This window comes from Rhinoraja longicauda, chromosome 30 (genome assembly GCF_053455715.1).
Source record: "Rhinoraja longicauda isolate Sanriku21f chromosome 30, sRhiLon1.1, whole genome shotgun sequence".
Classification (NCBI taxonomy): Eukaryota; Metazoa; Chordata; class Chondrichthyes; order Rajiformes; family Arhynchobatidae; genus Rhinoraja; species Rhinoraja longicauda.
Genome location: NC_135982.1, coordinates 17,890,342 through 17,918,128, shown reverse-complemented (window position 1 = coordinate 17,918,128; position 27,787 = coordinate 17,890,342). Strand labels below are relative to the sequence as shown.

General features: G+C 45.9%; 1 protein-coding gene across 3 annotated transcripts in view; it reads right to left on the bottom strand.

Annotated features, from left to right (window-relative positions):
• The window catches only part of LOC144608147 (endothelin-converting enzyme 1-like), a 173,840-nt gene that overhangs the window by 53,895 nt on the left and 92,158 nt on the right, over positions 1–27,787 (bottom strand). For all 3 annotated transcript variants that reach the window (XM_078425563.1, XM_078425564.1, XM_078425562.1), the window contains 2 exons: positions 24,916–25,051; positions 14,267–14,479 (listed from right to left, as the gene is read on the bottom strand). In XM_078425563.1, the coding sequence (XP_078281689.1) occupies positions 14,267–14,479; positions 24,916–25,051 (349 nt within the window). The remainder of the gene's footprint in view (positions 1–14,266; positions 14,480–24,915; positions 25,052–27,787) is intronic.

The following is a 27,787-nucleotide window of genomic DNA, read 5'->3' as shown; positions in this document are numbered from 1 at the left end:
CCCCGATGCGGGCCCTTGATCACCCCGACGCGGAGGGCCCGACCTCCGACTACGGGAGCCAAGATCGTCCCGTCAACGGAAGGCTCGAGGCCCCCAACCACGGGAGAACAAAGAAGGGAAGAGGATTGAACTTGTTTTTTCGCCTTCCATCACAGTGAGGAATGTGGAGGAGTTCATGTTAAAATGTATTTGGTGTGTTTTGTTGCTTTTTATTGGGATGACTGTATGGCAAATCAAATTCCTCGTATGTTGCAAAACATTCTTGGCTGTTAAAGCATGATTATGATTTTTGGAGAAGGTAGCCTTGACAAGGATTGTAACATAGTTGTTTAAGAATATTTGTTTTACTTGTACCATGGTGGTGGGTTCTGTTTTGGATTATTTAGTATTGTAAATAGTGTTATAAATACTTGATTAATTCTATTTTTGTTGACAGAGACTGGATGGTAACTGGGAATAGGCTCAGGGCATAACAGGCAGGTACACTGAACCACACTGCATTTGGGGCCGAGGCTGAGATTCTCCCACTCCCCTCCCCTTAATGAGCGACCCAACTCCCTCCACCCCTCCCAAAGGCAGACCTGCTCACTGACACTGACACCGACCAACACAACCCCCACCCCGACACACTGACCTCTCCCAAAACTAGAGGCATAACAGTTTGGGGCTGAATTCTGCAGAGTTTAGAAGAATGAGGGATGACTTTATTTGAACGTTTCAGAATCTCTGTGTCCTGACGGGGTAGATGCTGAGTCACGAACATGGATGCACAGTTCCAATATACTGGGGCGGCACAGTGGCGCAGCACAGTGGCGCAGCACAGTGGCGCAGCACAGTGGCGCAGCACAGTGGCGCAGCACAGTGGCGCAGCACAGTGGCGCAGCACAGTGGCGCAGCACAGTGGCGCAGCACAGTGGCGCAGCACAGTGGCGCAGCAGTGGCGCAGCACAGTGGCGCAGCACAGTGGCGCAGCACAGTGGCGCAGCACAGTGGCGCAGCACAGTGGCGCAGCACAGTGGCGCAGCACAGTGGCGCAGCACAGTGGCGCAGCACAGTGGCGCAGCACAGTGGCGCAGCACAGTGGCGCAGCACAGTGGCGCAGCACAGTGGCGCAGCACAGTGGCGCAGCACAGTGGCGCAGCACAGTGGCACAGCGGTAGAGTCGCTGTCTGACAGTGTCAGAGACCCGGGTTCAATCCTGACTACGGGTGGTGCCTGTACAGAATTTGTAGGCCCTCCCTGTGACTGCATGGCTTTTCTCTGAGAGCTCCGGTTTCCTCCTACATTTCAAAGAAGGTTAATTGCCTTCAATAAATTGTCCCCAGTGTCTCGGATCGAACTACTGTGTGGGTGATCGTCGGTCTGAAGAAGGGTCTCGACCCGAAACATCACCCATTCCCTCTCTCCTAGATGCTGCCTGACCTGCTGAGTTACTCCAGCATTTTGTGATACTGTTGGTCAGCACCGACTCGGTGGGCTGAAGGGCCTGTTTCCACGCTATATCTCTGTACAAAACTATCAAGAGCCAGTCATTTAAAAGTGGGGTACATGGAGATTTCTTCTCTCAGAGGAACGTGAATCTCTAAAATCTTCCATACCGTGCCGGTGGTGAAGACCGGATTATAAGAAATATTTAAATTGGACATAGATAAATATTTGAAAGATTCAGGATTGAAGCATTATGGGGAACTAACATACAAGAGCAGTTGAGACCAGCACAGATCAACTATCATCATATGGAATAATAGTGGGGTTGGCATGATGGGCTGGCTTCTGTTTCTATTTTCTTGTGTACCTTTTTGTGAACCCAGTCTCAATCCTTGACCATTTAGACTTTAGAGACACAGTGTGGAAAGAGGCCTTTTGGTCCACCGATTCAGTGTCGATCAGCGATCACCCCGTAGACGAGCACAATCCCACACACCAGGGACAATTTACAATTTTACCAAAGCCAATTAACCTTCAAACCTGTAAGTCTTTATTTTAAACCAAAAATAGATTTATTCATTTATTACAACAAAAGTACAATACAAATAAACCCACCTCCATAACACAAGTGAAACAAATATTCTTAAATAACTACGTGCAATCCTTGCCAAGGATACATTCCACCCCGCGTGGTGCCCAGCGGTCCCCGAAATCCCCCAGGGTGCCCGTGGACAGAGCGTAATCCCTCTCTAACACCACCCGGGCACGGACGTAACCCCGGAAAAGGGGCAAAACCCTGTACGTCTTCGGAGTGTGGGAGGAAACCGGAGCACCCGGAGAAAACCCACGTGATCACAGGGAGAACGTACACAGCACCCGCAGTCAGGATCGAACCCGGGTCTCTTGCGCTGTAGGGCAGCAGCTCTACTGCTGCACCACCCTAGCCATGCAAGCCCACCCCAACATACAGAAACCAACCTGCTCCCCAACAGTGACTGACATGGCTTCTTCGCTGACAAACGGAGTGGGCCCCCAACCCACAGGATCTGTGACAGGAAGGAACTGCAGATGCTGCTTTACACCGAAGATAGACACAAAATGCTGGAGTAACTCAGCGGGACAGGCAGCATCTCTGGGGAGAAGGAATGAAGAAGGGTCTCAGTCCGAAACATCACCCAATGCTTCCATCCAAAGATGCTGCCAGTCCCGCTGAGTTGCTCCAGCATTTTGTGTCTATCTCCAGGAACTGTGACCTCCCCTGCTCATTGTAACTGTGACAGTAACAACCCCTCCCACCGCCCGAGCAACATGTCCGTCCTTCACAGCGATTGGCACGCCAATGACCTCCCCCCTCACGCAAGATGCAAACATTATTGTCCACAGCGCCTTCCACACAATGAACACAATCAGCAGAAGCAGGAGGAAACAATTATCTGCAGGAGGGGAGGGAGGTGCAGCTCAACGTTGACTGAACAAACAGAAAAGAAAGTCATCTTTAATGAGTGATCCAGGGCCTCGGAAAACGAGAGGCCAGAAAGGGTCGGAGGCACCAGTTATTAGCTAAATGGTGCTGCAGGGAAAGAGGCTGAGCGGACGAAATGTGTAGGAAGGAACTGCAGATGCTGGTTTAAACCGAAGGTAGGACACAAAAAGCTGGAATAACTCAGCGGGTCAGGCAACATCTCTGGAGAGAAGGAACGCGTGATATTTCGGGTCGAGACCTCGTCTCAATCCGAAACGTCACCCATTCCTTCTCTCCAGAGATGCTGCCTGCCCCGACCTGCTGAGTTACTCCAGCTTTTTGTGTCAATCTTCTGAGCAGAGGCTGCTTGCGTTTGCATTTGCAGCATCAATGAAGCCATTTTAATGCAAAACCGGTTAAAGTGAATTGAAAGGGAAATGTTAATCAGCAAGTGTGATCCCCGGCTGACCCCGACCAGATAACTGATCCTTTCAGTCTGCTTTCGTGTAGAGTACATAACAGCGAAGTCAACTGTGATGAAGAACAAATCTTTTTAAACCTCATTAACATGCAGGATATCAAAGCCAGTGCATGCCATGCGGTTTTGCAACTATAGGGGTTGGGCGTGGAGAGGGACATCGGTTCAGGAGACGACAGAAATGGAGGCGACCTCTGCCACGGAACCTCTGTGGCCAGCTGCAGCTGGGACTGTAAAATGGCGGCAAAATGGCCACTCTTGCATTATGGGGCCAGTGAGCTGCTCTCCACATTCTGGGGAGGGGGTAGATTGTGCTCATGCCCAAGGGTAGTCTTGCTGAGCTGAGTGCAAAAAAATGTATTTCACTGTACCTGGTACACGCGACAATAAAGAAGCCATTGAACCATTGAACGACCAGTGGTAATATCAAGCAGCCCTCAGTCAGACCAGGTCCGGCTGTTATGTGGCCTGCGTTCCAGATGCTCTCTCCCCAACACCGCAAACTCAGTGATGGTCAAGTCTGTTTCTCTTCCATGTACCTCAGTGCTGCTTAGGGCTGCCAAACTTGTGACAAAACTTTCACGACAAATCACCGGTCTGCCACAGATGACATGGGTGGCAAAATATCTCACCGACACTCATTTACTGGGGCCCCCGTGTTTAGAATTCTCCCCTTTATGCGAGGTTTGGGCAGTAGACCAGAAGGACAACCTCAAACAAAACATGGTTAAATGACAGGACAAATCGGGGGGAAAAAATCACCTTAAATAAACATTTTCTGTTAATTTTTGCCCAACCCTAACGAGAATTTTGTCCTTTTCACATTACCAGCCTATTGAGAAATCATGGATGAGCTCATCCATGATTTCTCCATAGGCAGGTAATTTGAAAAGGACAAAATTCTCGTTAGGGTTGGGCAAAAATGTGCCATGTACTGTTGAAAGTTCGGTGGTCCAGACTGAAGAACAGCTTCTTCCCTGCTACGGTGGCACGGTAGCGCAGCGGTAGAGTTGCTGCTTTACAGCGAATGCAGCGCCGGAGACTCAGGTTCGATCCTGACTACGGGTGCTGCACTGTAAGGAGTTTGTACGTTCTCCCCGTGACCTGCGTGGGTTTACTCCGAGATCTTCGGTTTCCTCCCACACTCCAAAGACGTACAGGTATGTAGGTTAATTGGCTGGGTAAATGTAAAAATTGTCCCTAGTGGGTGTAGGATAGTGTTAATGTACGGGGATCGCTGGGCGGCACGGACTTGGAGGGCCGAAAAAGGCCTGTTTCCGGCTGTATATATATGATATGATATGATATGATATCCCGGTGACTCCTGAACCAGGCACCTCTTTCACAACCCACACACTGAGACTGCTCCGCCCTCTAACTCTTAACTCTACCTCATTGGTTATTTGCCCACTTAGTTTATGCATTACAATCAGTTCCGACCCGAAACATCATCCATTCCTTTTCTCCAGAGATGCTGCCTGTCCCACTGAGTTACTCCAGCATTTTGTGTCTATCTTCGGTTTAAACCAGCATCTGCAGTTCCTTCCTACACAATCACGCACCACTCTGCGGTTTTGCACTCTTCACTATATTTATTGTGGTATTTATCATCATTGTACCTTTACTATCTATTGCGTGATCTTCATATGAACAAGGAATTTCATTGCACCCATGCCCAGATGACAATAAACTAAATGTGTAGGAAGGAACTGCAGATGCTGGTTCACACCGAAGACAGACACAAAATGCTGGGGTAACTCAGTGGGACAGGCAGCATCTCTGGAGAGAAGGAATGGGTGACGTTTCGGATCGAGAGTGTTTCAGTCTGAAGAAGGGTCTTGACCCGAAAAATGTCACCCATTCCTTCTCTCCAGAGATGCTGCCTGACTCGTTGAGTTACTCCAGCACTTTGTGTCTATCTGTGGTAGTTTATAGGGGTCTATCACTCAGCAATTTCTGCTCAGGCCAACATGTGCAAGTTGGGACAAAATTCCAAACTCGGTAAAGAGGGAGGGGCTCTCATGAAGTTCCCAACAATAGTTCTAACCTTAGGAAAGGCACAGGTTTGTACAAGCTGCTTTTCTATCGCCCAGTGTAGCAGCTCGCTCTCCCACGAAATTCCATTAGATTTGCAGCCAAACGTTACTGTCAAGAGTCAAGTGCGGTAGAGTTGCTGCCTTACTGCGCCAGAGACCCGGGTTCGATCTCGACTAACGGTGCTGTCTGTGCGGAGTTTGTATGTTCTCCTCGTGACCGCGTGGGTTTTCTCCGAGATCTTCGATTTCCTCCCACATTCCAAAAAGGTACAGGTTTGTAGGTTAATTGGCTTGGTATAAGTGTAAATTGTCCCCAGTGTGTGTAGGATAGTGTTAATGTGCGGGGATTTCTGGTCAGTGTGGTCTCGGTGGAACGATGGGCCTGTTCCCGCGCTGTATGTCTAAACTAAACAAAAGTGTGTTCATTGTTCATATGTTCTGGGAACAGAGCAATGACATTCTTATTACATGGAGGTTACACATGTAATTACTGGCTCACTGGTGGAGCGAGCCACAGCCTGGCAGGTCCTGCCTTTGAAGAAGTTACATTTTCCTTCTGAAACTCTCTGTTGAACCTGATTATCCTGACCCATTGGGTTGTGCATTCCAGAATACTACTCAATAAAAACCATCTAATTTCCTGTTTGCCAATTAAGTACAAGCTGTTTCTTGGTATGTTTCAAAGGAAATCAATCCCAGCTTCACCAGCCTGATCATATGATGAGTGTTTAACAGCACTGGGCCTCTGACATCAGTGGTGGGGAAGATGCTGGAGTCAATTATAAAAGACGAAATTGCGGAACATTTGGATAGTAGTAACAGGATTGTTCCGAGTCAGCATGGATTTACGAAGGGGAAATCATGCTTGACTAATCTTCTGGAATTCTTTAACCAGGAAAATTGACAGGGGAGAGCCGGTGGATGTGGTGTCCCTTGACTTTCAGAAAGCCTTTGACAAGGTTCCCCATAGGAGATTAGTGGGCAAAATTAGAGCACATGGTATTGGAGGTAGGGTACTGACATGGATAGAAAATTGGTTGACAGACAGAAAGCAAAGAGTGGGGATAAATGGGTCCCTTTCAGAATGGCAGGCAGTAACTAGCTCGGTGCTGGGACCGCAGCTATTTACAATATACATTAATGACTTGGATGAAGGGATTAAAAGTACCATTAGCAAATTTGCAGATGATACAAAGCTGGGTGGTAGTGTGAACTGTGAGGAAGATGCTATGAGGTTGCAAGGTGACTTGGACAGGTTGTGTGAGTGGGCGGATGCATGGCAGATGCAGTTTAATGTGGATAAGTGTGAGGTTATCCACTTTGGTGGTAAGAATAGGAAGGCAGAGTATTATCTGAATCGTGTCAAGTTAGGAACAGGGGACGTACAACGAGATCTGGGTGTCCTAGTGCATCAGTCACTGAAAGGAAGCATGCAGGTACAGCAGGCAGTGAAGAAAGCCAATGGAATGTTGGCCTTCATAACAAGAGGAGTTGAGTATAGGAGCAAAGAGGTCCTTCTGCAGTTGTACAGGGCCCTAGTGAGACCGCACCTGGAGTACTGTGTGCAGTTTTGGTCTCCAAATTTGAGGAAGGATATTCTTGCTATTGAGGGTGTGCAGCGTAGGTTTACTAGGTTAATTCCTGGAATGGCGGGTCTATCATATGTTGAAAGACTGGAGCAACTCGGCTTGTATACACTGGAATTTAGAAGGATAAGAGGAGATCTTATCGAAACGTATAAGATTATTAGGGGATTGGACACATTAGAGGCAGGAAACATGTTCCCAATGTTGGGGGAGTCCAGAACAAGGGTCCACAGTTTAAGAATAAGGGGTAGGCCATTTGGAACTGAGATGAGGAAAAACTTTTTCAGTCAGAGAGTTGTGAATCTGTGGAATTCTCTGCCTCAGAAGGCAGTGGAGGCCAATTCTCTGAATGCATTCAAGAGAGAGCTGGATAGAGCTCTTAAGGATAGCGGAGTCAGGGGGTATGGGGAGAAGGCAGGAATGGGGTACTTATTGAGAATGATCAGCCATGATCACATTGAATGGCGGTGCTGGCTCGAAGGGCCGAATGGCTTCCTCCTGCACCTATTGTCTATTGTCTATTGTCTATTGTCTACTCGCTGGAATTCAGAAGATTGAGACGTACCTTATTGAAACGTACCGAATAGTGAAAGGTTTGGATAGAGTGGATGTGGAAAGCATGTTTCCTCTAGTGGCAGTGTCTAGGACAACAGGTCATAGCCTCAGAATTAAAGGATGTTCTTTTAGGAAGGAGATGAGGAGGAATTTCTTAGTCAGAGGATGGTGAATCTGTAGAATTATTTGCCACAGAAGGCTGTGGAGGTCAAGTCAATGGATATTTTTAGGGCAGAGATAGATAGATTCTTGATTAGTACAGGAGTCAGGGGTTATGGGGAGAAGGCAGGTGAATGGGGTTAGGAGGGAGAGATAGATCAGCCATGATTGAATGGCGGAGTAGACTTGGTGGGCCAAATGGCTTAATTCTGCTCCTATCACATGACCTTATGACCAAAGTCTGGAACAAAGGTTCTGATTGTCTACCCTATCTATGCCTCTCATCCAAGTCATGGCTAAATCCCCCTCATACATTTCTGAGGAAGGTTCCCACTCAAAAGATTTCAGGAAACTGAAGTAATTCTCTTTTAGTGTAAGAAGGAATTGCAGATGCTGGTTAACACCGAAGATGGACACAAAGGGCTAGAGTAACTCAGCGGGTCAGGCAGCAACTTTGTAGGAAAGTAATAGGTGACGTTACGGGTCGAGACCCTTCATCAGACGTCTGATTTATTCACATTAGATAAATATTGATTTTTCAAGTAACCCTTGCATTCCCTCTCTCTCCTCCACATTAGTTGTCCTGCTAGTTTTACTGTTCCTATCCCCTCGATATCACCTCCTCCACAGCCAACAATGGACCGATGTGGGCTCTTTGTTGAATCGGTGCCGACTCTGATCTGTACCTTTTCATATCTCTACTTTCCCACTCCCCTGACTCATCAGTCTGAAGAAGGGTCTCAACCCGAAACGTCACCTATCCTTTTCCCCAGAGATGCTGCCTGCACCCAGTGGAGCAAAGACGTCCTGGAGCGAATTACTCTCTGACCTTGCTCACTGTCTGCTGCATGGTCCTGGAGCATAGGACTTGGCACTGGCCTCACTGCAGTCAGCTTAGATTTCGCAAGCTCGCTAATTATTTTTGCTTGCGTTTGCTTGGCTTCCTCTGCCCAATTTCCTTAAAAGGACTGCTTCCAAATACCAAGCGGTCCTTGCGTTTCAGCGCGCAAACACACAGTGGTGCACGTTAAATGCCTGGAAAACATTCTCTCTTTCTGCACGTGATAGATTCAGAAACAACAACATTTACAATGGGACTTGACGGAATTTATAAACGGAATGGTTCTCAATGTCAAGCAGTTGGTAAAAAGCAGGTGCTTAAGGAAGATTGCCAAAAATAACCCAGCAAAGTTCAGGAATAAAGCTAGAATGTATTGGATCTCTGTGTCTCGGTTGCCTTTGGTGGAATGAGCAGCGATCCATTGAAAGGACATTCAAATAAGTCACTGGAGTGAAAGGAAGCGGCTGCCTACAACTATGGAGCCACTGATGGGTTGGACTCCCTCAGGAGAACGTGGAAGCAGCAAATGTCAGTTTACAGCACAGGAAACGGGACCTTCGGCCCACAATGTTTGTGCCGAACAGGATTTATTCACATTGGGTAGATTTCTTTCACGTAAAAGAACATGAATAATTTGGCAAAACATCCCTGCTGCTGGAGGAACTCAGTGGGGTCAAACAGCATCTGTGGGGTGGACAGGGACTGCTGACGTGTCGGGTTGAGACCCTGCATCAGGACTGAGAGTGAAAAGGGAAGGTTGGCGGTATAAAGAGATGTTGAGGAGGGGGTGAGACGAGCCGTGAGGTTATAGGTGGACTGAGGAGGGGTGAGAGATGGTGGGCAGAAGGAGCCATGTGGGTGAGGGGGAGGGGTGGTGCAGGGTTTTCACTAGCAGCCAATGCTTTGGGCCTCCAATGCTGAAACTGTGGCAACAGGTACTGAAGAAGTCTGAAGAAGGGTCCCGACCCGATACGTCACCTGTCCATGTTCTCCAGATATGCTGCCTAATCCGCTGAGTTACTCCGGCACGTAGAGTCCTTTTGTGTAAACCAGCATCTGCCGTTCTTTGTCTCTACTCAACCAACACTATCATAGAAAGCATAGAAAAATAGATGCCGGAGTAAGCCATTCGGCCCTTCGAGCCAGCACCACTATCAGAGAAGAGCTGGACAATAACTCCTTGCTCATATCACACGCATCAAAGGGTAGCACAGTGGCGCAGTGGTAGGGTTGATCCCTTTACAGCGCCAGAGACCAAAGACAGGATGAGAGGGGATCTTATTGAAACATATAAGATTATTAAGAATAAGGGGTAGGCCATTTCGAACGGAGATGAGGAAAAACTTTTTCAGTCAGAGAGTTGTAAATCTGTGGAATTCTCTGCCTCAGAAGGCAGTGGAGGCCAATTCTCTGAATGCATTCAAGAGAGATCTAGATAGAGCTCTTAAGGATAGCGGAGTCAGGGGGTATGGGGAGAAGGCAGGAACGGGGTACTGATTGAGAATGATCAGCCATGATCAGCCATCAGTCTTTTAGGACCGAGATGAGAGTTTTTTTTCACACAGAGAGTGGTGAATCTGTGGAATTCTCTGCCACAGAAGGTAGTTGAGGCCAGTTCATTGGCTATATTTAAGAGGGAGTTAGATGTGGCCCTTGTGGCTAAAGGGATCAGGGGTATGGAGAGAAGGCAGGTACGGGATACTGAATTGGATGATCAGCCATGATCATATTGAATGGCGGTGCAGGCGCGAAGGGCCGAATGGCCTACTCCTGCACCTATTGTCTATTGTCTAAAAAAACACCAAGCTGACACTCCTGACAGAAAAAGATGGTGTATAATTGCAATTAGTCTCTGTTTTAAATACACGTATCAACATTTAAATGATGTGTGGGAAGGAACTGCAGATGCTGGTTCAAACCGTGGAAACAAAATGCTGGAGTAACTCAGTGGGTCATTTTGTGTCTCTCTAGTATTTAAGGGATGCTTGCCACTCCAGGTAGAATTAAGAGGGCCTGGCAGGTCACACGAGCACAACTCACATGGGTGAGATACTTACCTGGAATATCTCAATTGTCAGGGTCATACCTGCAGTGATTGAAATCTGAAACTGTACCATTCTTGAACAAGCATCGATTGGATGGTTCTGCAGATAAATTATGGGTTTTATGGAAATTACCATAAACTGCACGAGAGATAGTTCACCTTTCACCCCAGTTTGGATGCTACAATTCATATCCAAGTTCAGCATATTGAGTGCTCTATCAAGGCTGTTGTTAGTCTGCTATGTGTTGCCATGTTGGCAATGTCAATCCCAGTCTGAGGAAGGGTCTCGACCCGGAACGTCACCCATTCCTCCTCCCCAGAGATGCTGCCTGTCCCGCTGAGTTACTTCAGTTTTTTGTGTCTATCCCAGATTGAAACTGCTGCCTTATCAGGCTAATTAACGGCTTATTTAGTGCATCGATACTGGAACCGTCGCATCTATTCAAAGATGATAAGAAGATGGAATGAGTGCAAGAATGAGCCAGAGCGGCCTGGTGGCACAGCAGTATAGCTGCTGCCTTACAGCGCCAGAGTCCCAGGTTCGATCCTGACTATGGGTGCTGTCTGTATGGAGTTTGTACGTTCTCTCTTTGACTGCGTGGGTTTTCCCCAGGATCTCCGGTTTCCTCCCACACTCCAAAGACATACAGGTTTGTAAGTTAATTGGCTTTGTAAAATTGTAAATAGCCCCTAGTACGTATAGGACAGTGCAAGTGTACAGGGATCGGTATTCGGCGCGGACATGGTGTGCAGAAAGGTCGGATTCCGCGCTGAATCTCTAAACAAAACTCGAAAAACTAAACTAAACAAGTGGAAATCAATGCTGGCGATTGCAAGCCAGCACACTTCAGTAGGAAAACAAAGAATTTGTTGAGGGGATGAAGGGGGGGTTTATATTAATTAGGTATTTAAAACAAACTCTTCCATAGATAGTGCACAATAAAATAGACAATGGATTGTAAGGCAAAGTGCATAAGTTAAAAGTTAAGATGTAATAGTTAAACCATGTAAAACATAGTTCAACATTTGGAGTCGCATCTGGAGTTTTGGGCTCCACAATTTTGGAATGAATTTGAGTGGAGGTCAGATGCACAAGGCTGTTTTCCTGTACAACTGAGGGGGCAGTTCCACACAACCAAGATAAACTGTTCACTGCCAAAGCTCCACTAAATCTCCCCCCAATTACCTCTGGTGGAAGCAGGCAGGCCAACTCTCGCAAATCTTTTTTTTGTTGTTGTGAACGTTTGGATTGTGTCAGAAGATGAAAGGCCTACTTTCAATAGGGGAGAACCTGAATCACTTCATCCAATCAAGCAGATGAAGGGTTGAACAATACACTCCAGGCTATTTGCGAATTTTCATTTGTTTTTGACAACTGAAACCCAGAGAAAACCACTGGAGGGACAATGGCCAGAAATGCCAAATAAAACATTCATCGCCTTTCAAAGATTCAAACACATTCCAGGGGAGAAAAGTTGACTTACAAGTAAAATATGCGTCAGTTCTTGTGTAAGCAGCATAGCTTCCACAGTAAAGCCAATCTCTTGTTTCTGTTTACTTAAATCTGACTGGGCTGGTCATTAAAAAAACAATCAGTGCAATGATTGCCGTTCTTCACATCTAAACTCAATCACATCATTATTTCATGCTACTCGAAAAATCAGTTAAGACTGGACAGAAAAATCAGTGATTGTGATCACTGATCCAAGCCCTGATACCTGTGGGATCCAAATTTCCATCTTTCGCCTCTTTCTGCTTTTCGCTATATGTTGTTACATCCCCGTCCCACATGCTCTAAACCTCTGCCCTACGCTTCAAAGCAGCCTCTTCCAGAAGTCTAGTTCAACTTTAGTCTGAAGAAGGGTCTCGACCCGAAACGTCACCTATTCCTTCTCTCCCGAGATGCTGCCCGACCTGCTGAGTTACTCCAGCATTTTGTGAATAAATCAACTTTAGTTTAGTTTATTTTGGTTTGAAGATACAGAGTGGAAACTGACCCTTCGGCCTCACTGAGTCCACACTGACCAGCAATCACCTACACAGTACACCAGTTCTATCCTACACACCAGGGACAATTTACAGAAGCCAATTAACCTACAAAGCTGCACGTCTTTGGAATGTGGGAGGAAAGTAAAGCACCCGGTCGGTGCCACTCTATTGCTTGAGTAGGATTCCACAACAATGCAGGATAGCCGATACCAGAACTGGAAATGGGCAAGAAATTTGTTGGCATCCAAGATATTTTTTTCAATCCTAGATTTAGCTCTTAGGGCTAAGGGAATTCAGGGATATGGGGAAAAAGCCGGAACGGGGCACTGATTTTGGATGATCAGCCATCATCATATTGAATGGCAGTGCTGGCTCGAAGGGCTGAATGGCCTACTCCTGCACTTATTTTCCGTGTGTCGATGTTTCTATAATATCTGAAATATCTCTGCAGCCAAATGAAATGTGACAAAATATTTACTGCTTCTATAAAGAGCAATCAGACAATGACACAATAATCAGTCGAGTGATGCTGATTGTTAGGCAAATGGTGACCAGGATATTCAGCAAAGTTAGGCAAATTTCCTTAGTCAGAGGGTGGTGAATCTGTGGAAGTCATTGCCACAGAAGGCTGTGGAGGCCAAGTCAATGGATATTTTAAAGGCAGAGGTTGATAGATTCTTGATTAGCATGGGTGTCATGGGTTATGGGGAGAAGACAGGAGAGTGGGGTTGAGAGGGAAAGATAGATTAGCCATGATTGAATGGCAGACTGGTTTTGATGGGCCAAATGGCCTAATACTGTTCCAATAACTTATGTAGTTACGAAAGGCTTCCCAGTGCCACATCCAACATTGCCATTGAATCTTCTACAGTCACTTACATAAGCAGAAGGATGTTGGTTTAACATCGTGATCAAAAGGACTTTGTCAGTGAAAAAACGTGATCATTTAAACTTATTTTTCCATTTCAAACTTGAGCACATTTACCATGAATCACAGATGTTTACAGCAAAAGTAAAGAGGCCAGTCTGTCCATTGGGTCTGTGAAATATGCCGGGACAACCTGACACCCTGATGAGCTGTCCATGTTTAGTTTACTTTAGTGATACAGCGCGGAAACGGGCTCATTGGCCCACTGAGTCCGCGCCGACCAGCGATCCCCGCACACCAACACTATCCTACACACATACACAGACTAGGGACAATTTACAATTTTACCAAGCCAATTAACCTACAAACCTGTACGTCTTTGGAGTGTGAGACGAAACCGGCGCTCCGGAGAAAACCCACGCAGGTGACGGGAAGAACGTACAAACTCCGTATAGACAGCACCCGTAGTCAGGATCGAACCCGGGTCTCTGGCGATGTAAGGCAGCAACTCTAATGCTACGCCACTGTGCTGCCCAGGTGATGGAAATCAGGATGGCCTGAGCATGATGTGTAAGAAGGAACTGCAGATTATGGTTTTAACCAAAGACAGATGCAAAAAGCTGGAGTAACTCAGCGGGTCAGGCAGCATCTCTGGAGAAAAGGAATGGGTGACGTTTCGGGTTGAGAGTCTAAAGGAGGGTCTCGACTCAAAACGTCACCTATCCCGTTTCTCCAGAGATGCTGCCTGACCCGCTGAGTTGCTCCAGCTTTTTGGGCCTGTCTTAGGCCTGAGCGTGAGGTAGCTTGAGTGCGCACTTACCCAAAAGATGCTTCATGATGGCCTGGTTTTGGTCCCAGAGGTTGTTGAACGTTCCCCACCTGGACTTTCCATCCGGCAATGGGTTTGCCTTAATCCACCCTCCACAGGCATAGTTGTAGAAGTTGTGGCAGGGGTCAACGGAACGATCCAGGGACTGGAGGACGGTGCTGGCAACCTTAATGCAGGACTCGGTTAGACAAACCTTTGGGGTATCTGCAAAGTAAAGCACATTGAGATCCAAAGGTACTTAGCTAAATCAACGTGGATGCAGACAAATGCAAATAAAAATAAATCGCTGCAGTACTTTGAAATCCTTGCCAGGACCCAGATTTAAAGTCAAAGCTTTCCACATATTATATTTCCTCCTTTGGAAGAAACAGACTATTTAAGTGAGTGAGAGTCCATTTTTATTTAAAAATATCAGTGTTTTTCTTTCTCTGTAATTAATGGGCTACAGTAAACTCTAGGCACGAGAGCTCAGTATTCATTCTCACTCAGTTCTACAGGACAGACAGAAAGCCAAGTATCCTTTTTTTTCCGCTGAAAGAGGAAACTTATCTGTTTAACGTCAGGCTCCAAATGCTGGCTCGATCAAACTTTCCCCCACCCTACTTTAATGGGAATGTGGTAGGTGTTGATTGATCCTGAGACATTTTGATAGCCGTTTCTACTAAATTGGACCCATTTTATTATCAGGGCCCCAGTATCTGAGAGTGCTTTCTAAAATAATATTATGAGCAAACCGTTTTGAAAGTAATGGGATTTAACAGGGGAAGGAACGGACACGAGGGTTTCGCCGCACGATTAATAAAACAGAGGTTGCTTCAGCGGCCTTTAGTTTAGAGATACAGCATGGAAACAGGCCCTTTCGGCCCACCGGGTCCGCGCCGACCAGCGATCCCCGCTCATTAACACTATCCTATACACACTAGGGACAATTTTTACATTTTTACCAAGCCAATTAACCTACATACCTGCACGTCTTTGGAGTGCGCAATCACGTTCTGTCTTTCTGCTGACTGGATAGCACGCAACAAAAGCTTTTCATTGTACCTCAGTACACGTGATGACAAACTAAATGGAACTGAACTGTGTAAGACTTCGCTGCAACTCCCTTAGTTAGTTTGTTGCGTTAGTTGGTTACTGCCAAGGAGATAACACGATGGCTTTTATACACCTTCCTTGAAGTTTTCAGCTGAAGTTTTCCTCTGCTCACTCACATGTAACTGACCCACAACAATAATCCCTGCAAAGACCGTGGCTGTTGTATCCGCTGCAGGGTGTGGCCTGACCTCTTGGTTCTATATATTTGGCCTGTGGTCAGAAGCTGCCGTTAACCATTGAGAACGACAAGTGGTTGTGCATCCCCTAACAGTCAGCCCGTGCCTTTAACAATGAGGGTGTTCAAATTAATGTAGAAAACCATTCTATAAAAGATCACACCACAGTCTTTAATTTGTGTTGACACCCTCATACTACTCCACTTCATAATGCGTTGGAGAGGGTCCAGAGGAGGTTTACCAGAATGATCCCAGGAGTGAATGGGTTAACATACGATGAGCGTTTGACGGCACTGGGCCTCTACTCGCTGGAGTTTAGAAGGATGAAGGGGGACCTCATTCAAACTCACCGAATAGTGAATGGCCTGGATAGAGTGGATGTGGAGAGGATGTTTCCACTAGTGGGAGAGTCTAGGACTAGATGCCATAGCCTCAGAATAAAAGGTCGTACCTTTAGAAAGGAGATGAGGAGGAATTTCTTTAGTCAGAGGGTGGTGAATCTGTGGAATTCATTGCCACAGAAGGCCAAGTCAATGGATATTTTTAAGGTGGAGATTGACAGATTCTTGATTATGGGTGTCAGGGGTTATAGGGAGAAGGCAGGGCAATGGCGTTGAGAGGGAAAGATAGATCAGCCATGATTGAATGGCAGAGTAGACTTGATGGGCCTAATGGCCTAATTCTGCTCCTGTAACTTATGAACACGAATATAATCACCAAAGCTTCAACTGCAAATGCAAAAAGGAACTCACAGTGCTCACTAGATTCACAATCTCATTGGTAACAATATCACCAGCTTTCAAAATCTGTAGACTGAGGAACTGCTTACTGAAATAGTTCTGCACATCTCCCAAATCATAAATGCCTTCTGGTTCTGCTGCTCTCCAACAAGGTGACATGGTCTATTATTGTTTATATCACCCGTACTGTTCAAAATCCGAAAAATAACAATTGTCCTCTCAACTGGTTTAGTGGGATAGGTGGGATTAACGGACATGGGGCGTTTTGGTCACCATGGGAAAGTTGGGCCGAAGGGCCTGTTTCCATGCTGGATGACTCTATGAGTCTGTGATACAAATAGGAAAAACTAGACCCCTTACAGAAAAGAGTTTCCCATTCTTAGTTAAAATTGGAGCAGATAGACCCAGAGATTGGACGTCTTACACTCTGATGCTGCCTGACCCATTGAGTTCCTCCAGCACTTTGTGTGTTCGCTCTAGATCCCGGCTTCTGCAGTTCCTTGCGTTTCTCTGGCACGATGATTTAATTTCAATTTAGAAAATAAATCAATTTCACAGCAAAATTATGGAATGATTGTGGTTTCTACAAAATCCATATGTTATCGTCCATGCGTGACTGGGGCAAACAGAGGAACCTGTTTATGATTCCAGACCATGTTCACACCTCAGAATTATGCAAATGTAAAGATGAAAATCCTTTTAGAACAAGCTATGTTTTTACCGAGTTATGTTTGAGAGATTCTGTAAGAAAATAACTGCAGATGCTGGTACAAATCGAAGGTATTTATTCACAAAATGCTGGAGTAACTCAGCAGGTCAGGCAGCATCTCAGGAGAGAAGGAATGGGTGACGTTTCGGGTCGAGACCCTTCTTCAGACTGATGGGTCGAGACCCTTCTTCAGACTGAAAGGGGGTAATGCTACCTTTTAATGGGTGTCCATTTATAAATGTATTTAAATATAGAAGTGTATAAAGTTATGAGAGGCACAGGTAGAGTGGACAGTCAGAATCTTTTTCCAGAAGATTCATCTTTATTAAATTGGGCTAGATTAGCAATTCTCTTTTTTTGTCTGAGATGCTGTCCTTTTTAATCTCCCCTGATATCTCGTATCTTGGTGGGTAGAAATGTCAAAGACTAGAGATCACAGCGGTACGGTAGCACAGCGGTAGAGTTGCTGCTTTACAGCGAATGCAGCGCCGGAGACTCAGGTTCGATCCTGACTACGGGTGCTGCACTGTAAGGAGTTTGTACGTTCTCCCCGTGACCTGCGTGGTTTTCTCCGAGATCTTCGGTTTCCTCCCACACTCCAAAGACGTACAGGTATGTAGGTTAATTGGCTGGGTAAATGTAAAAAAAAAAAAAATTGTCCCTAGTGGGTGTAGGATAGTGTTAATGTACGGGGATCGTTGGGCGGCACGGACTTGGTGGGCCGAAAAGGCCTGTTTCCGGCTGTATATATATGATATGATATGATGATGAATGGATGAACAATGTCCTTCATGCAGAATCAGTGTCTACTAACATAGAAACATAGAAAATAGGTGCAGGAGTAGGCCATTCGGCCCTTTGAGCCTGCACCGCCATTCAATATGATCATGGCTGATCATCCAACTCAGTAACCTGTACCTGCCTTCTCTCCATACCCCCTGATCCCTTTAGCAAAAAGGGCCACATCTAACTCCCTCTTAAATATAGCCAATGAACTGGCCTCAACTACCTTCTGTGGCAGAGAATTCCACAGACTCACCACTCTCTGTGTGAAGAAATGTTTTCTCATCTCTGTCCTAAAAGACTTCCCCCTTATCCTTAAGCTGTGACCCCTGGTTCTGGACTCCCCCAACATCGGGAACAATCTTCCCGCATCTAGCCTCTCCAACCCCTTAAGAATTTTATATGTTTCTATAAGATCGTTTCCATATGTTATTCCATTGCTAGTGGCAAATCCAACATGCCACTTTGAACAAGATTCCAATGAACCCTAACACAAACGCGAGGAATAGCATCTCAACCTCCAGCTGGGCACATTATGGTTTTTGGGACAATTTTAATTAATCGGTTTTTCCTATTTGTATCACAGAGTCATGGCAGCATACAGCATGGAAACAGGCCCTTTGGCCCAACTTGCCCATGCTGACCAAGATCCCCCATGTACGTTAATCCCACCTATCCCGCTAAACCTTTCCTATCCATGTCCCTGTCCAAATGTCTTTTAAATGCTGGTCTATTACCTGTCTCAACTACCTACTTTGGCAGTGCGTTCCATATACCCACCACAAGGACACAAAGATGGCCGGGCAAGGGGAGGGACGTCGGTTTGCGGGCCGATCTGGTCTGCAATGGAGGAAAGCCTGAGAAGAGCCTGGGTCTTACCTGGATTGGAAGCCTGTCCAGTAGACCGCACGGACCAGACTTTGGACATGGCGCCAAAACATGGAGGCGCCTGCATGTGTAAATACAAAGAACAAACAGGGAGAACAAAGGGGGACCTGGTGTGTGTGTGTGTGTGTGGGGGGGGGGGGGGGGGGGGGGGGCAAGGGGGACTTTGTAACTTTATGGGCGACTACTTGCATACCTTGGGTATGCGAGCACAGAATTTCACTGTGACTTGTAACATGTGACAATAAAGTATTCAGTTCAATTCAAATATGCAATAAGGATTTCACGGTGCAGTTGCACCTGTGCCAAATAAAGCAGCACTGAACCACCATTGAGGTTGCTAAACTGGCTCTTCAGCAAGCTCAAAGGTGCAATTACTATCGAATCTCAGTGGCAGAGAACAGGGGTAACTTGATGCACCATGACTCGGTGTACGAGGAAACATGATCGCAACAGGTCATCTTAAACCTACAAACATCCATGCAATTAAGCCAAACATTGCAGTGGTATCTTTATCTTGCATCTTCGTGTAGTGCCTCGGGCCGTTTTTCTACAATGACTTAAATGTAACTCACTGCTTTTGGAACATCCAGTGTTATTCCGGCCAAAATGTAGATACATTGCGATTGCTGACAGGAATGTAGATGTGCACAAAATGCTGGAGTAACTCAGCGGGACAGGCAGCATCTCTGGAGAGAAGGAATAGGTGACGTTTCGGGTCGAGACCCTTCTTCAGACGAGAGTCAGGGGAAAGGGAAATGAGAGATATAGACGGTGATGTAGAGACATAAAGAACAAATGAATGAAAGATATGCAAAAAAAGTAGGTGGTAAAGGAAACAGGCCATCGTTTGTGAGGTGAGGACGAGATGCTGGAGTGACTTCGGTGGGAAGGGGATGGAGAGAGAGGGAATACCGACCGGGGTTACTTGAAGTTAGATAAATCAATATTCATACCACTGGGTTGCCCTAGCTGCCCAAGCAAAATATGAGATGTCGTTCCACCAATTGGTGTTTAGCCTCACTCTGACAATGGAGGAGACCTAGGACAGAAAGGTCAGTGTGGGAATGGGCAGGAGAATTAAAGTGTTTGGCAACCATGAGATCAGTTAGGTCCAGGCGACCTAGATGTTTCAGGTTTAGCTGGAGCAAGGTTTTAGCACAAGGACTGGCAAGGTTCTCACATAAACAAGAGGTTTATGCGGTTCTTCACCACAGATTCATAACCAGGGAAGTTAAATACATCATTAAGCCAGAACCAGCCCTTGGAAAAAACTGTAATTTATTCCCTTTATCTCCTCTTTTCTCTAAAATGTTATCTGTTAGATAAGACATAGACCTGATGGGAAATTTGTTTGTCACGATGCAACCATTCTGTGGTCCGTCCAAACAACAAAGTGCTGGAGTAACACAGGCAGCATCCGTGAAGAGAAATGGACAGACGGCATTTCAGGTCGGGACCCTTCTTCAGGCTGATGGAATAGTGGAGAGAAAGCTGGAAACGAGACGTGGAAATGGGACAAAGTCCCATATCTATCTCTCTTTTCCAGCTTTCTTCTCCTACTCCATCAGTCCGAAGAAGTATTCTGACCCAAAATGTTGTCTGTCCATTTCCCTCCACAGATGCTGCCTGACCTGCTGAGTTCAACCAGTAATTTGATTTTGCTCAGGATTCCAGCATCGGCAGTCTCTTGTGTCTCTCTGACATCCAATCTCTTTGAAAATTACCGCTGAATCCACTGCCATTTCAGGAGGCACATAACTGACTTCTTAAGAAAAATAAATCCCCTCTGATTCATTTGCTAATGATCTTAAATCCAAGCCTTTTGGTTTACCGATGCATGCCAGCAGTAAAAACCATGTTTACTCAAGAATTTAAAAAAAAAGATTTTGAACACCTCTTAAATTTTGATCAACTCTCCACTCCTGCAAGACAACCCCATTTCTCTTGTCATAGAAAGATACAGTGTGAAAACAGACCATTCGATCCACCAAATCTATGCCGACCTTCAGCCAACCGTTAGCACAAATCCTACATTAATCCTGTTATTTGTACTCTTTCTGCATTTTCATCAACTCCCGCTCGATTCCTCTACACATCTGAGGCAATTTTCATGGCCAATCAACCTGTTTAGGATGTGGAACAAAACCAGAGTAAACGCACAGTCACAGGGAGAATGTGCAAACTCCACACAGACAGCACCCGAGGTCAGGATTGAACCTTGGTCTCTGGCATAGGTTTCTTGGTCTCTGACACTGTGAGGCTACCCTTCATCTCTCCATATAACTTTGAATCCCGTAAACATTCCGTCACGATGGTGTAGCAGTAGAGTTGCTGCCAGGGGGTCATGGGGAGAATATCCAAACTCCATACAGAATAGCACCTGCAGTTGGGATCGAACCCGGGTCTCCGGCGCTGCAAGCGCTGTAACGCAGTAACCCTTCTGCTGCACTACTGTGCTGCCCAGGATACTGCCTGTATGGAGTTTGTACATTCTCCCCATGACCGCGTGGGTTTTTTTCCGAGATCTTCGGTTTCCTACCGCTCTCCAAAAACATACAGATTTGTAGGTGGGGGCTTCAATGTCGGGAGCCCCGACCGCCCCGACGTGGCAACTTCAACAGCCTGACCGCGGGAGAAGACGGCAGGGGAAGAGAAAAGACATTCTGGCCTTCCATCGCAGTGAGGAGGTGACTGGAGGAGACTCACTGTGATGGATGTTTCTTTTTTTTGTTTTGTGTTGGTTTGTGATTGTGTGTGTTATTGCTTATTTTTTTTGCTCTGATTGTTGGACTGTGGGTAATGGGATTTCGTCCAAAAGACTTATTTTTTGGACGACAATAAAGATTATTCTGATTCTGATTCTGATTCTGATTGATTGGCTTGGTATAGGTGAAAATTGTCCCTAGTATATAGGAAATGGTCGGTGCATACTCGGTGGGCCGAATGGTGTGTTTCCGCGCTGTATCTCCAAACTAAACAAGAACTCCACACTTCGTCTTCCCAACAGAGCAGAACTTATCTCTTACCATTGAGTCGCGAATCTGTGGCATGGGCGTTGCTTGGTGAATTAAAACATAATTTAATCACTACATTCACTTAGAGATTGCTCATCATCAAGAACAAGTATTTTTCTTTCTGAAGTTTTTGCAAAGCACTTACTGAAACTAAACAGGCAAGGTCAGAATTAAACATATCTGGATCAGATGCACATTTGAAAAAAGTCCAAGTCAGTTTCAGGGTTTTTAATCTCTCTTTCCTTGTCTTGCCAAACGATCAATAATCTGAAATGTGCAGGAAGGAACTGCAGATGCTGATTTGCACCGAAGATAGACACAAAATGCTGGAGTAACAGCGGGACAGGCAGCATCTCTGGAGAAAAGGAATAGGTGACGTTTCAGGTCGAGTCTGAAGAATGGTCTCGACCCGAAACGTCACCTATTTCTTTTATCCCGAGCTGCTGCCTGACCCGCTGAGTTACTCCAGCATTTTGTGTCTATCTTCAATCTGAAATGTTAATTCTGTTTACAGCTTTCTCTGTTTTGTTCCATTTTCTGGGTTAATGTTCAAAGTGAAAACCATGTCAACACTAAGGATTAATTCGGACAGATGGACAAATGAAGAGAAATTAAGCTACTTAATCGAGGACCAGACGACATAGGTTTAAGGTGAAGGGGAAAAGATTTAGTAAGGATCTGAGGGGTAACTTTTTCACACAAAGGGTGGTGGGTGTTATGGAACAAGCTGCCAGATGTCGTAGCTGAGGCAGGGACTATCCCAACATTTAAGAAACAGTTACACAAGTACATGAATAAGACAGGTTTGGAGGGATATGGACCAAAAAGGCAGGCAGGTGGGACATGTTGGCCGTTGTGGGCAGGTTGGGCTGGAGCCTGTTTCCACGCTGTATCACGCTATGACTTTGGAAAAGGAAGAGTAAACATGATTTAATTATTTACTTACATGGAGTGTAAATGCCAGCATTCTCTGAAGGAGCTGAACGATGCGCCCTTGTGTTAAAACTAATAATTATTTCAGCCCTGCATTGTCTTTCCCTATTGACTTATTTGAACAGTGACTGGAAACATTTTTGTTTTGCCTTTACTAAATTGCACTCATGGCTTGTATAAAAGTTGATATCTTCCTTTCCCTTTTAATTATGTTCTGCAGATGGTACAAATACATGCTAGTTCATTCTTTATCCCACTGGACCACTAAATGAACCACAAAGCTTCAGTCTTTCAAAAGCCTTATCCTTATATAAAGCAATAATATAAGGCAAATATGAACTTATGAACTTATGAATAATCATTCCAACCTTCAATTCTTAAGGAACATTTATACTTAAGTTTTGGAGGAACATCAACTTTATTGTGATTCAGAGTCAGGCCCTTTGGCCCAATTTGCCCACTCCAATCAACGTGCCCATATCCCTCTAAATCGGTCCTATTCATGTACCTGTCTAATTGTTTCTTAAATGTTGCAATAGTCTCTGCCTCAACCACATCCTCTGGCAGCTCGTTCCATACACCCACCACCTTTTGTGTGAATCCAAACACCCACCACCCTTTGTGTGAATCCCATTGCTTCAGTGATCAGAGACCTCATTGTTGGTGAGAATCGTCACGAATCCATGGGGCAATATGCACAAACAAACATTGGGGTGGCACGGTGGGGCAGCGTTAGAGTTGCTGCCTAACAGCACCAGAGACCTAGGTTCGATCCCGACTATGGCTGCTGTCTGTACGGAGTTTGTACATTATCCCCTTTCTCCAAGATCTTTGGTTTTCTCCCACACTCTAAGGACATACAGGTTTGTAAGTTGATTAGCTTGGTATAAATGTAAATTGTTCCGAGTGTGTTAGGATAGTGTTAATGTGCGGGGATCACTGGTTGGCACAGACTCGGTGGGCCGAAGGGCCTATTTCCGCGCTGTATCACTAAACTAAACATCCTTTAAATAGTTTGACTAGCTCGAGACCAGGTCATTAATTGGACGACCATAGGGCAAGCCTAGTACCAAGTATCTCCCGGTGTAACTGTGGCAAATCACCGATACACTGAAAGCAGGCTATCTTCCAACGGTTCTCCACAGCTACAGAGGCTGATCTTCTTTACCCAGCTCAGCATGGGCGGGTTGGGGTGAAGGGCCAGTTTCCATGCTGCATTACTCTATGACTCTATGAGCGAACTTGTGCTTTTGGACAAAAAGTTTTATTATCTGTCCATGAAGGCCTCGCGATCATTAATTGTCATCTCAAGGGTTTGATGTACAAAGAGATACAAAGTTATGAGAATTATATAACGTTAGGCCATATTAAGATTATTGCATTCGTTGTTGAACGCCGTGTCATCACCAAGATTGGCCTTGGAGACGGATTAGTGCACATGCACCAGTTAAAAACATTCCAATTACGAGGCCAAGTTGCATAACACGAATGAGATTTCCTGAGGGTGGACATTTAAACGCGCTATGACTGAGGGATTCGATAAGTTAATAGGTTTTAAAGATTGATAAATGGACTCAAAATCAAATTCTCCAGTGTTAAGCAACTCCTTGCTTTTGTGTGTTTCAGAACTCATCGCATCTGCCTGTCATCATTTAAACTCAATATTTACTTTTCTATTTGTATCGTCTGGCTTGCTGGGCTTGTCAGCTTTATTTTTGGCAACTGATTACAGGACTATCTTTGATCGGATTTTACTGGCTTTACCTTGCGCTAAACATTATTCCCTTATCATGTATCTGTCCACTGTGAATGGCTCGATTGTAATCGTGCATCGTCTTCCCACTGACTGGATCGCGCACAGCAAAGGCTTTTCACTGTACCTCGGTACACGTGACAATAAGCTAAGCTGAGACACAAATAACCTGCTACTTCACCACCACATTAAGTCATTGAGTTCACCTGTCGGCAATATTCCCTTTATTCTACCCATCCCTCCTCCACCTTCTCTGCCACTACTTTTTGTCCCACTTTCCCAGATCCGACAAAACCTCCCAGACCTGAAACATTAACGGCTTCTCTTTCCACATGAGCTGCCTAATCTTCTCCAGCAATTGGTGATTGTCTTCATTTCAGGTATCCAGCACCTGCTGTTCCTCGTCAGGCAGGGTGTCGGAGGCTACGTAACTAAACTTGTTGAATGGAGTCGAGATCTAATTAAGTGGCAGCGTGGGCTTGTCAGGCTGCAGGCTTTGTTTCTGCTGCCATTATTTCCATGACATGGCTCTCCCTCCGAAGCACTTACTCCTTCTGAAGAGCAGGGCGACGACGCTGCTGAGCAGTGCCAGGACGAGAAGGGTGATCAGAACCAGCAGACGTTTCTCCAGGTGAGTCCTGTTGGTCCAGCAGCCCCTCAGACCCTTCGACCTCCTGAAGCCCATCTGGGAAAAGAACAAAAGTCGGGGTACAATTAAACCTCTCCACAATCCACACATTTTTAAAGGTGACGCGAGGAGGACATTTGAAAGGGGAGGCCGACAATCGGTAGATATTAATGCCAGATATTCCATGTTCTCCCCTCACATCTGACTAGAAGTTCTCCTGACTTAGAGGAGTGTGTGTGTTAGGGCACCCACAATTGTACAATTTTCTGGTGTTGAATATGTCCATATTCTCGGACGGCGTGGTGGCGCAGCGGTAGAGTTGCTGCCTTGCAGCGCCACAGACCCGGGTTCGATCCAGACAATGGGTGCTGTCTGTACGGAGTTTGTACGTTCTCCCCGTGACAGCGTGGGCTTTCTCCAAGATCTTCGGCTTTCTCCCACACTCCAAAGACGTACAGTTTTGCAGATTAATTGGCTTGGTATAAGTGTCAATTGTCCCTGGTGTGTGTAGGATAGTGTTAATGTACGGGGATCGCTGGTCAGTGCAGACTTGGTGGACCAAAGGGCCTGTTTCAGCGTTGTATTTCTAGAACTAAAACATTGCTCCCATCAGGGCCTGGATCACGATGTCTGGCAGAACATGTGAGGGATGTGGGTGGAGAGGTAGCATTGTTAACCCATGTCCATGGTGGAAGCGGGGAGGGATTGGAAGGTGGGGTCGGGGGCAGGAAATCACCAGTGCTGGCAGGATAGAAGGGCATGAAAAATCAGCAACACTTTGGGAAGGTTGGAAATCCTTGAAGATAAAGTATCTCGGCTATCAGCAGACCCCTAGAATGACACATTCCTTCAACTTAACTCAATAATGAGGGGTCAATGAGGCTATCTGCCTCATCAAAGTCCTCCGTACACCAGCCCAGGCAACTCAGCAGATGTACAGAGAATAACCAAGAGCAGATCCTTCCACCACCTCAGATGGACACAAATAGCTGGAGTAACTCAGCGGGTCAGGAAGCATCTCTGGAGAGAAGGAATAGGTGACGTTTTGGGTGGAGACCCTTCTTCAGACACCATAGAGAGAGAAGGAACTATTGCAGGTCACCAAGATAGCATTGGAAGGGCATTAGCACAAGCCAGTGCATGGTAAGTCCCTGTATACAAAGAATGGAACACGGCGCTACAACGCTATGAAGATTATTTAAGGCTCTGGGTAGACCACACAGAGAGCACAGCAGTCAATGTTTAACACTGGGCCTCAGGAGCAACGTATATCACCTCGCTCCCAGTTACTGTTCAAACATATGTAAACATTGAAAACTAAATCTGCCGCAAACTAGCAGAAAAGCATGGTGTTTTTAAAATGCAATTTAAGAAAAGAAATTCCATAGTGATTGGCTGATGGGTGGAGCAAGTGCAAAGGTTAGAGATGATTAGGAGGGTGTCAGATAAGGAGAGAAGAGGAGAGAAACGTAAAGCCAGAGGCAGGGATATTGTTGTTGTTCGTCCTTCGGGTTCGAAGATGACCATGATATAGCTGGAAGGAGATTGGGGGGGGGGGGGGGGGGGGTGAAGGGGGAATGGAAATGAAGGACACATGGATGCGAGGTGAGTGGACAAAGGAGGGAAAGAAACACGGTGACTGTGGGAGATTGGGGGAGAAATGGGTCAGGGCAAGAAAGAGAGAGGAGGTAGGGGTTGTTACTTGAAATCGGAGAATTCAATGTTCATATCTGAAGAAGGGGGTCTCGGCCCGAAACGTCACCCATTCCTTCTCTCCAGAGATGCTGCCTGACCTGCTGAGTGCTGTGCACCCAGTTTGCATGTGGCCAACTGGAGGAACAGAGATTTTAGGTCAGCAATTCCCCTCTCACTTGTCCAGGGGCCCTGCAGGGAGGCATGTGCCTGTATCGCACATACAGGTAGAACAGGATAGTCTTGTCATTCTGGAAAAGTGTTTCTGGTCTTGAGAGAATACTGTACTGTCAAAGGAGAGGCTGTTTTATCTACTCATCTCCTTTCAGGTCCTCAAGGAGTCCCGGAGTGTGTTTCAACTCTCAATAAAGCATTACTCTAAATATTGGCCACCGTGTGAAGAGAATGGATGTTTCAGATGACTGATGAGATGCCAAACAAGTGGACTTAAAATGTTTAGCAACTGGGAGAACTAGTGGGCCTTGGTGGACTGAGCACAAGTGTTCGGTGAAACGGTTGCTGAGTCTATGCTTAGTCTCGCTGATGTACAGGAGGCTGCATGGGGAACACCAGAAGCAGTGGATGAGGTTAGAGGAGGCGGACAATGTACTTGAAGGTGCATTAATCTAAATTAATGCATTACTCTAAATGTTATCTCCGGTTTCTGTGAGGAATAAAATGATACAGTCGGGTTTAAATGAAGAGCAAAACAATGAATGATGAGTTAATAGGACTCATTCAGATGCTTTGCTTCACCATTAAGCATCTAAAATATGTGAGCATTTTCAGGGTCATGGAATTATCCTGGTTGAATCAGTTCAGATGGAAAATCCTGCAGCGTGCTTCCAGTCATGAAAGACCAGTGCACGTTTGATGCATTGCCCGCTGTTCCAAGGAGGCCATTTCCACATTAACTGTGGCGCCACCGATGGCAGTGTGGGGATGGGTGCTTGATGGTTGGCATAGACTGGGTGGGGCAAAGGGCCAGTTTCCATACTGTATGAATTCCCCTCTTCAAAATGAATGCCATTGAATTATAGACTGCATCTCTGGCAGTGTAGCACATCCCCAGCACTGCAGTGGGGTCATAAGGCCATAAGT